The sequence below is a fragment of the Elaeis guineensis genome, chromosome 13, assembly GCF_000442705.2.
Source record: "Elaeis guineensis isolate ETL-2024a chromosome 13, EG11, whole genome shotgun sequence".
Classification (NCBI taxonomy): Eukaryota; Viridiplantae; Streptophyta; class Magnoliopsida; order Arecales; family Arecaceae; genus Elaeis; species Elaeis guineensis.
In genome coordinates, this window is record NC_026005.2 from 71034452 (window position 1) to 71046451 (window position 12000).

At 37.0% G+C, this 12000-nt stretch overlaps 1 protein-coding gene across 1 annotated transcript; it reads right to left on the reverse strand.

Moving 5' to 3' along the window:
• Positions 1–7844: 7844 nt before the first annotated feature.
• On the reverse strand, positions 7845–10550 carry LOC105055986 (uncharacterized). Its single transcript, XM_010938034.3, is given in 3 exon segments — positions 7845–8108; positions 8587–9325; positions 9328–10550. Coding segments are annotated over 2 exon segments (1494 nt in total). The 5' UTR covers positions 10217–10550; the 3' UTR covers positions 7845–8108; positions 8587–8720.
• Between the last annotated feature and the right edge of the window lie 1450 nt (positions 10551–12000).

The window sequence follows — 12000 nt, forward strand, 5'->3', positions numbered from 1 at the left end:
ATACTCTTCCAAAACTAATATTTACATGCATACCTTTATAAAACATCTATATATCTTTCATTTTTCTTTTCTCTTACATATGTATCCACACCATCTAATGCGGTTAAGAAATTATCAATTTCTAATTTAATGGCTAATGTATCCTTAATGGATGAGCATGGAAAAAAAAATATTTATAAGGATATATATATAAATAATATTTTTTTACGAGGATATTTATGTAATTTTACATATTTTAAAAAATTTACATACAAAAAATTTTAATTTTATTTTTATCTATTGCAACTTATTTAAATACTTTAATTATTCTTATACATAGTGGCTAGATGGATTCAGATGCAAGGTACAGATGATGATGTTCATCTGCTTCCGAGGGATATCATGATGCTACTAAGGTGGGCTGCTGTCATATGTGCCAAGCATATCTATAGGGAGACTAACACTGCAGCAGACTAGGTTGTCTTTTTTGTGACAGAGCACTCAGATGATGTGATTTGGACTGACATATCCACTATACCATATGATTTCTATGATGTTTTATTTCTTGATATTTTTTGTTGTGTTCATACTAGAATAGTATGAATGTATCGTCATATCAAAAAAAATATTTTTTATAAAAATATTGCTTAAGAATAAAATAGATTCAATGATTATATAACAAAGAGAGTTTTAAAAATTCTTTCATTAATTATGAGATTATTTTATTTTATTTATTTTTTTATAATAACTATTATATTTTATTTTATTAAAAATTAACTTGTAATATTTAGGATAAATTATAGGAACATCCCCTCAATTTTAGTCAAATTTTATTTATATCTTCTTGATTTTAAAAAGTATAAAACTAATCCTTCAAATTTTTAAAATATTCTAAAATGATCATGTTATTCACTTACTAATAAATTGTGTTAGCTTTTTTTCTCAATGGATAAAAATGTCTCTCACTCATATGAAAAGGATCACTGATGAAAAAGAGATGGAGATGAAGGAAACAACCATAGAGGAGGGTGGGATCATGGAGGTTGGCATAGAGGGGGAGAACAACGTTGAAGATCTCATGGGTGGGATTGAAGGAGAAGGAGAAGGGGATGAGGAGAAAAAAGAGGAGGGGGAATGAGCCACCGACAAGGAATATGTGGAGGTAGAGAGAACCACCATGGAGGAAGAGGGCTCATGGTCGGCTTTAAAGGAAGTGGATAACAAAGATAAGAAGAGGGTGAGGAGTTGACCTGATCATGGGCCGACCTTGGGCCCAGAGAATGTCAAAGTTTACATAGGCCTGACCTGAAGCCCGATTAAAAATGACTAGTGTTTAGGCCCATGGCCCTGCCCGTGATTAACTCTAGTGAGGAGAAAGGAGAGGGGGAAGTATGAGTTGTCGACGAGAAAGAATGGAGGTGGAGGAGATCGCCATGGAAGAGTAAGGCTTATGGGTGGGCTTGAAGAAAAAAGATGAAAAGGAGGAGAAGTAGGTTAGGAGGAAAGAGAGGAAAAGGGAGGGATCATCATAAGAAATGGATAAAGATAAAGTGAACCACCATAGAGGGGGAAGGCTTATTGGCAGCTTTAAAGGATATAGATGAGAAGGAGAAGAAGAGGGTGAGGAGGAAAAGAAAAGAGAATGATGGGTTGTCGACAAGAAGTGGTGGTGGTAGAAGGGGCTGCCGTGGAAGGAGAAGGCTCATAGATAGCTTAGAGGAGGAGGAGGATGAGGAGGAAAAATGAATGAGGATGAAGAAGAGGAGGGGGATGGAGGAGTCATTGACAAAGAATAGTTGGAGATGGAGGGAGCCACCATGGAAGAAAAAAGCTCATAAAAGAATTTGGAGGAGTAAAAGTGGATCAGGAGGAAAGGAAGGAGGGGGAAAAGGGATTATCAGTAAAGAATGGATAGAGGTGGAGGGAGCTGCCATGGAGGAGAAGTAGGTGAGAAGGAAGAAGAGGAGGGAGAAGAAGGAGCGAGAAAGAGGGACGTCGGTGGCGGACAAGAAGGAGATCAATCAGAGAGGACGGAAGAAAAAAGTAGAGATAAGGATATTTTTATTATTTTATAAAATAATAGTATCATATAATTGTCACATAATATTATTCCATTAACGAAAGTAAATGGTAGGACTATTTTGTAACATTTCAAAAATTTGAAGGACTAATTTGATATTTTTTTAAAGTCGAGTGAATGTAAATGAAATTAGACTGAAAGTGATGAGGTGTTCCTATAATTATTCTAATATTTATTATTATCGATGCATATAAGAGGGTATATATTAGAATACAGAAGAGGATTGAAATCTCTTAAAGGCATACAACAGAGTATAATGATCAAGATTCATTGCTACTATTGTGCTCATGGATGGAAAAACAACATCAACCACCCTTAAGTAAAAAATCATTAAAGCGCTTCAAAACCATTTAGACTTACTAACAACCTCTACGGCTATATGGTAGAAGGTCATACCTTATGTTGAATATTTTAAGCCAATTTTCTTTGCAGCTTCAATTTTTTTAACTAATAATAAGTTTATTTTTTAATTTAGCAATCAAAGCCAAGTCATTAGAAAGATAAGAAGATTGCCGGTATAGATACTTGAGCCAAAAAAAATCTAAACCTTTTCTGACTAGCCAATAAGGAAGATTATGACTAGATTTGGATGAAGAATTTTAGCAGATCTCTTTATGTGAGCCAAACCATGGTCGATCATTCATCATTCACCAAGTCATCTAATTTTTCTAGCTCAAAGCTCATTCGATTTCTCTGATTGGAGCTCGTTAAATCTCTCCAACTCAGATTTTAACTGCAACAAACTCCCATTTGGCACTTTTGATTTTTTTATAAATTTTTATGATGGCTCATAAATATAACATCAACAATTGCAAGTTTGCAACTGGTATAAACAAATTTATGATCAATTTGTTCTAACGAGCTAGGTGTTTGTTTGAGATTGACCAAAGCTTAGCCTACCTCTCGTGTGGTCAAGCAAGCTTCGAAATTAGCCAAAGCCCATTGAGTTTAGTTTTTATTTTTTATACCTTGAGGTAGCTAATGAGTGGAACGTTGATATGTGCATGATGAACTTAGAAAATAAAGCTTGAATCAGATCCATGAATAATTTTATTTATTCATTTTTTCAAGAGAACGAGGGGGTATATTATCTTTTTCTAAGCAATATTTTTACAAAAAGTGTTAAGAAGCGAGTATGAGATTAATCTAGATATTTGAACAAGTTGAAATAGATAAAAATAAAATTAATTTTTTTTGCATATAAATCTTTCTAAATATGTGAAATTACATGAATACCTTCGCAAAGCTACTATCTGTATATATACCTTTATATATAAAAAAAAGAAAGAGAAAGATATATTTATAAAATAATTTTTTTTATAAAGATATATATGTAAATATCAGTTTGGAAAGGATATTCATGTAAATTATAATATTTAGGAGAATATGTACACAAAAAATCCTATTTTAAAATCAAGACCCTTGATTGCATGTAATAAAGAATATATTATGTAAATAGAGCTGCATATGATTCTAATTCCCATTTTTTTTATTATAACTTAATTATCTAATAGTTTCGAAGTATGGTTAGAACTTATATTATAATATTTCCGCATCAAAGTATAAAAGAGATTCAACGCCTTCTTTCTATCACAATAGTAGACCAAGCCATGAGGAATGCTGATGGGCTACCATCAAATTGCGACGCATGAGAGTGAGGGATGAATTGATGACAAACTACAATCAAGACAAAGAGAGCTGTGAGAGCCAAAGACCTGATTAGGATTAAAGAGAAGGACCACCAGCTTTCCGGTGACAAGATGAAACAATTCGGCCAATGTAACTAAGAGTAGAATAACTCTCTTTAGTAATTTTATAGCACATAATAATATATTAGTATAACTATTATAATTCATTTTTATTTTATATTTTAGTATAGTATGTAATATTTTAAATTATCAGTATGAGATATCAACCCATATACAAGAGTATAATATAACATTGTTATTCAGTCATATTATTAATTTAAAATATGGATTTATTTATCATAATACAAGTATTATATTATTTTTGAACTATTTTATTAACATAATATCATGACTATATTTCTTAATATCACAAATCATGCATTATGGTCATCTGTATTATTACAATGATATTATAATATTTAAAAGTAGATACAGTAGTTTATATTAAAATGTTATATATTGATGACATCTAATGATACAGGAATATGATATAATTGTTTGAAAATTACCATCTTATCACGAGAGAATACCATATCTAAAATTATACATGATATCAATATTAATAGCAACATAATCACATAATAGTAAATTGTTACGTAGTTAATTGTTTGCAAGTCCGTCTGTAACATTGTAACGGTTTTGTTTAAGAAAATGATGGGGGAAACCTTCAAGGTTCAAAAAGATCATCTAACAAAGGGGACAAAGGTGTTTGCTTTCAGCATGCGTCGGCATGCGCTTCGACTTGTCAAGGCCATGCCAAGAGTTCAACATTGATACGCCATCAAAAAGGACAAAGGGTGCAACAATTGGGCTGTAGCCTAGTTTCTGTGACATTGTAATGTTTTATCTAAATGACAAAGAAAAATCCCTCCAACTCTTTGAGAAATGTTATCCATAATAATATTATCCATATGCAATGCTTCTACATTTGCATGAGAGATAGAGCAATAGATAGGCAGAGAGAGAGAGAGAGAGAGAGAGATGCCAAGTAGACAACTATTTCCTTGGTCAGCAAATTATTCCATTGGCATCAAAGCAAAATAGGATGTGCCCATGAACATGGCAATTCAAGTTCACATGTGAACAATTAAATGAAACACAAAATTTGCCCAACACACTTAGCAAGTTTATGACCACTGACAACACTGTTTTTAAATTACATATAGGAACAAATCTGTTCAGTTTCCCATTTACTAGTGGTCCTCATGCTCTCCAAGAGAAGTCACCTACTATAATCACCTAATATAATCAACACAAAGGTGTTGCAAAGATTACAGAACCTTGCAACATCCCTTTTTTTGATTGTAACTTTGTAACATACTCTTTTTTGTGAGTGTAACTTTGGAACATCTCAACTGAGAACTGTGACTTCCCAAAGCAAAGTTGGGGCAAAAGGAAATCATGAGCCCACCTAAATAGTTGGTTGCCAAACAAATAGGCATTGGTCATGCGTACCCTATATCCAAGTTTTGGAGACACGCATATATACATTACTTGCAGAAAATCTAGTGGGCCAATCTTTCAGCCCTAATACATCAATTTCCAGTAGAGAATGTTGAGATTCCTTGCCTATGCAACCCACTTGCATCATCCTTTCTCAAACTCAATGACCTCAGGCAAGAGCAAAGTTAGGTTGTCGGCTAGCTTGAGACAAAAAACTTCTAAACCTGATATTTGAGGAAGCTAGGTATGAGCCTCAATGCGATAAATTTAATCGATCATTGATGATACAACAATCATGTATAAATTCAAGTCTCCCAAGAGGATGTGTCCACCATTGTATTTTAAATTGTTCGTATATTTAGCAACTTATCCAATTTTATTTGGGATGATTTCTGAATACAACTAAATTTATGCTACCATGATTCTGATGCACTACAAGCAACATCAGGGCTGCACTGCATCGCGTTTATCACATGTAAGCCAACTTTATCTCATCAATGGAAAGCTTGGGGTAAGGACAACTGATAAAAAATAATTTGGCCATAAGTGCTTAAGAAATAATTTGGCCTTATATATTATTAAGTAGGCTTCCTCATATAAAACCACATGTACCTAATGAAAGGAATAGTGCTAGCTAGAATATTGGAGACACATCTCTAGGAATGTGATGATGTTGTGTACTCATCCAACCTATAGTTATTATATTAAAAATTAGTTATCAAAATTTGGGATTATCAGGTACTTACATGTAGTTATGTTATTTTCGTTTTCTTAATTTTTTTTTTTTATTTTTTATGTATGGGTGGTTACTAAGAGATATTTATTTCTGTAAACTATGCATGTCAATGTGTATGAGTATGAATAAAAGAAGATCCTCAAATCTAATAGTATTCTTCTTTGGATAGTTAGGAAGGTTGATCACTTGAAGGGGATCTTAGGAAGGTTGTTTTCGCTTGAAATGAACCTTTTCAATCTCTTTTCTGGTTTCAGCATCCTATTGAAATTACCCACACATCAGATGATTACCTAATTTAGAGATTATGTAATTAAAAGTTAGAAAAGTTTAAAACATAACCTCTCTTGATTGATAAATTTTATATTTCTGGTAATACAGAACATGCAACCTGACTTTGCTTTCTTGACATCTAAAGATATGGCCCCTCAAATATTAGATGCAAGCCTTTACATGCTACTTTAGCACTTATCTTCCAAAATTATTGAGAGCTATCCACAAGTTTAGCACTTATCTTCAGTGGAAGAAAATCAACTGTTTTAATTATAAAGCTTTCATTGTTCATATGCTATCCAATCAAGCGACTAACTCAGCATATTCTTCTCCTTGGTCATGTCAAGCATGGCTCACATGTTTACATCAGCATCCAATCATACATTCCTCTAATGCGACACGCAATCCACATGAAAGAATCAAACAAAGCAATGATAGACAAGTGCTGCAGGAGCTATACCATTACCAAACTTTCTCTATTGTCTGAGCTTGCCCAAGTATAATTAAATACTATAACCCTATGGTGGATTCCATGCATTAAGAGAAGCAAATCAAGTTGTGGACCTACTGGCCTGATTGATAAAGGCATCCTATTGCACTCAAAGGGTAGAGTGGTGCAAGAATAGTCCTTATGATTTTAGGTATTCATGTTAGTGAAAAGAATATAAGCTCTCTGTGTCTGATGCATTGGCTTAATCGTTATAATCAAAGATTAAGCATTTCGCTATTTCAAACTAATATAAAGACCTTCCTAAATGGCCTAGATTAATATATCATATATATGCCAACTAAAAACCATATGCAACATGGAATACTACTTAACAGGGTCCCTTGATTTGAATATTTATTTGTTTAACTTACATGGATCTACACTAATCTCATCCAAAAGGCAACTCTTAGACTACTGGATGGCACAAATTGCTTCTGAAAAAAATCTATTCTGCTGCCAACTATTTTTGGTGGAATCATATAAACTAAACTTTGATGTGTAGATAATGTAAATATTTTGTGTGAGAGAGGTCTCCTCATAAAGAGTTTGTGCTTCCCAATGCCAACTAGTCTAAGAAAAGCAGGCAAGAAAAAGACATGAGCAACACAAGGATGATGGGCTGTCTGGACTCCAGACTCTAAAAAAGAGAGAGAGAGAGAGAGAGAGCATGAGAAGCATTAACCTTTCACAGCATAGATAAGTACTATCCTATTTGGCTAAAGCAAGAAAGGAAAGGACACCAACATGGGTGAGTGAGATAGGTTGTCATATGTTATGGTGGACAAATGAGCAACCAACTTGATGCCACATGCCATCATCCATTTTATATCTATATTCTTGGTAAAGGCCATTAACCATGTTTGCTAAAGATTTCACAACCAATCATTTCAACCTAGCTTGCAGAAACCATGAACCCAGGTCAGCGGATGGCCTGTTGGCAAAGGCAGCATGCTCCCATATTTGCCCACAGTTCATCTACACCTAGAAATTATTATTTAAGCCTCAATATCATACAAATCCAAGCAAGCAAAGCTCCATTGCTCCGGTCGAGCTGGTATCCTATCCTCCAACAAGTCCGACAAAACACTCCAATGCTATTAGTCCATCATTAACTAAAAATATTGATTAAAGAGTATCAAAGATAAGAACAATTTTAAATGTAGTTGATGGCTTTCTTAGCCTTTCTCTTCTATTTTTCCTTTTGATTCATGAAGCCTAAGCGGTCATGAAGAAGAACATTGCTACAAGAGCTCACAAAGACGATTAAGTATCACCCAAATTAGCAACTATTTCTAAGCACCGATTTATCGGGTCAGTCTCAAACATTACTTAGATTTGATTCAGAAGAGGCAAAGCAATATTCAGAGAGCATGCTAAAATTTTTCTCCATGCACTTCATGTTGCTGTATCTGCACCAAGTCACTGAAGTTACAGAATTCAGAAAGAGGAAGAGTTGAGAAAATCGACATAATGACCCAAAGTTAACAATAAATAAAGATGCATTGCTTGCTGACTTCTTAAAACATCTCAAATCAAAAATTAAATAAAAAAGGAAATGAACTCCAATAAGGATGTAAAAGCTAATTTTCGGTGAGAAAAAGAAGAACAAGAACAAGAGATCTCAAGTGCCACTCAGCTTGGTTAATGCTTCCATTAACCTATATACTATGAATCATGATGACCCAAAGTGATACCAACGAGACACTTCGAGGAAACACATTCTAGCATCGAAGTAATCTCAATTGCTATAAAAAAACACCCCACTCCCTTAGCACTTCGATTGGCTCTTCTACCATTACTAATTCAACAAACATTTATTCCAAGTTAGAGAAAAGAAACAAAAGTTGAAATTTCCTCAGAGATTTGGACTCTTGGATTAGGAAAGGAAAAAAGAGCTCACCTCTTCAACATTTGAAGCTATAAGTGGTAAGTTAGCCATGGTCTTGCTGGCATGTCTAAAAGAATGAATTGAATAAAACTGCAGCAATTATCTCATGAATATGTACACTCTCTGCATCTTCTTCAGCATCTTCATCAGTTCGAGATGAGGTCCGAAAGTGACTCATGCTCGTGGTTTCTTCCAACCCACCAAGACTTGAGCTTGAGATTCCCATCAGTATTATTAGAACCTTCATCAGTGGGAGCTGGGAGATTCAGATCAAGCAAATCCAGCAGCCCCGGAGGCTGCTGCTGAATTACAATAGCCTGATTAGTGAGGCCTCCACCATCGGAGCTCGCGACCAAGTGGGACCTCTTGTGACCCCCCAAAGCTTGCCCTGATGAGAAAACCTTGCCACAGATTGGGCATTCATGACTCTTGACCTTCTTTGATGCTTCAGAGCTAGCATCAATGCCCACATTCTTGTGGATTGATTCTTCGAATTGTGCTGGTTCGATAGAAGCATCTGTCTCCAAGCTGTTCTCGCTGCCTTCAGTCCTCGATGCAAAGCAGCCCTTGATCCTCTTGTGGCTAGCTCGGTGACCTCCGAGAGCTTGGTAAGAAGGGAAGAACTTGTTGCATGTAGCGCATTCGTATCGGCCTCTCTTCAAAGAAACCTTACTGAATTCACCATTGGAAACACCAATCTCAGACCTTGATCCTAATTTGCTATACTTCCCAACCACCGAATGCCATTGATCAATCTAGTCTTCCTCCCCAATTCAGCCAGACCACAATTCAGATCCTTCTTCTCGAGAGAGCCTTTCCTTGATGCCTCATAGGAGTACTCGAATTCGTCGGTGTCGGAAGCATAAGCCTTTGGCTTCTTGAACTCATCATCCTTAACAAAACCATTATCATCATCATTAGAAACATCAGATTCCATCTTCTTTAGCCCATCTCCCTTATCCCCATTTCTTGAAGCAATGAATTCAGATCTCTTCTTTGCCTTCCCAATCTCATCCCCCTCAGAGCCTAAATCCTCCAATACCACTGAATTCTTATCAGAGGACTCGGCAACCGGGCTGATGCCACTCCAGAACCCAGTGTCGCTTGACAGCATCATGAGGCTTAGTGCCACATTCTCTTGCTCCTTCTTGGACTCCAACACCGGTGACAATGAGCCCGGGATCGATGCTACTTGCCTCGATCTCCTTCTCCTCCTTGGAATCAATGTCTCGTTATCAGATTGGCCTCCTGCACTCCAGGAACCCTCCTGCTCCTCCAATTCTTTGTCTTGCTCTTCTCCCTCCTCCAAGTTGTGGTGGGACTTCTCCTGATGGCACCTCATGTGCCCGAAGAGAGACTTCCAAGAAGGGAAAACTTTTCCACACTTCTTGCAGAGCTTGGCTTGCCTCGGGGAGCGATCACCTCCAGAATCCGATAGCCGCCAAGTCTTCTTTGGGTTCTCCCTCAAGCCATAGCCAGCTCCCACCCCAATGGAGCTCCTGCTGCTCTGCAGCCTCTCCTCGGCCTCGGTCAGGGAGTTCAGTGCCAAGTGGGACCTCATGTGGCCTCCCAAAGATCTCCCACAGGGGAAGCTCTTCCTACAAACCTTGCAGCAATGCTTGAGCTGCTGATCTCTCTCCATCTCCACTGGAAGAAGGGGGGGAATAGGGGAGCTGACAAGATGAGATTTTGATCCAGAAAAACAATCAAAGAGCTCAAGATGATAGCAAGAAGGCGATCAGATCTATCAAATTCTGATTTCTTGGTCGATCTGAGAAGAAACCACGATAGATTTCATCTGTTGCCTTAGATCTGAGCACCAACTCTGCCCTGTTTCCAATCACTCTGTTATTGTAGCTAGAGGGTGAGTAGTGAGGAAAGTTGGGATTTTTAGGCTATGGGAAGAAGGGAGGAGGTTGGTGGCACTCCAATTCCCATTGTTTGTGTTGTTTTATTTGGTCTCTCTGGGAGGAGAAATCCATGCATGGAAGCAAAGTTAAAAAGAAGAAAGGAAGGAGCACGTGTCCCCAACTGAAGACCCCACGCCAGCCGATCAGACGACCCGGATAATGCCATGTGGATTTTTCTGGTGTCCCACGGGTGGTGGGGATCCCTTCTCCCTCACTAACGGCCCCCGTAACCATTCCTTCCTTTGTTCTGCTGTCATGGAGGTGGAGAATGGGGGAGGCGGGAAGATCAGCTATCCGGGCCAGGAACAGCAAACAGCAAGTGTCTTGCATCACGAATACAGGCACGCGGTGGGCGGCGATTGGTTGGTTTTAGTGTTTGGTGTTGTGGGAGAGGTGGGTCCCTCCTAGTCCTAATCCCCGTCCATGACTTGATCTGGAGAAACGTTAAATGAAGGAAGAGGTCAAATGCGGGTTAAAATGATCTCCACCGTCTATCAAAGGGTGATGCCTATGGATTGAGGTCCATGATGGAGGCGGGCCCATCAATCAGACGTCCAGGATGCCGTGCAGTGATGGTGGTACAAAGTCGTGCACAGAACTGATCTCAGTCTCTCACATGGGTGTGCTTCTCATTATCCATATTTTGGTGTTCTACGAAGATTTAGGATAACGTGTCTGCATGAACTTAGGGCTACAGTAGATGAAGCCTAATTCCTTCTGTTCTCTCTTTCAATTTATAACTTCTATTCAGCATATTTGGCTTTCATTTTGATAAGGAAAGCACAAAGACCAGTAGACAAAAATCAAGAATAATAGGCTGTCTTTTTTAAAATATATATATATATATTTTTTGGGTTGTAATTGAAGCCATTTATTAAAAAAAAAGGTAAAAAATCTATACAATGCACAAGTAAATAAAGAAAAGGAAAGGAAAAGATAATTAATAAAGAAAAAATCAAATGGAGTGAGATAGGGTCATCGAGCTGCCATTTACTCTTGCTACTCGTTAGAGTAACCAGCGTTCAAAAAATGTAAAATTTATTAATTATATTTTGAATCATTAATTTTAATTATATTCTCTCTGATTTTACCTTAGTAGGGAGAACTTATTCATGCACCAGGTACAAGTGAACCAAGGCAAATCGTGGAGCATATGCATGATGGATAGCATGTAACCAAAAATTGGTGAAACACAAAAGGTAGCATGGTGTGTTATCCATTGTTGGATTTGGCGCAGTCTAATTGCACCTAGTGCATGCAATACGGAGGTCTTAGTAGGTAGAAATATAAACTTGTTAAGTAGTAGATGCTAGTTATGCTTGGATACAACTTCCAATTGCACTTATGGTATGAGATTATGATAAGCTACATTGATCCTATCGATATTGACAATTAAACCAAGTAATCCATTAGAGTATATATTGTTTGCAATGGAACCTCCTCATCCATGAGAGATGGTATTGATCATGGGTTCATGCAACGCAACAAAAATTGGACTTCGATAGGTTGTACAAGT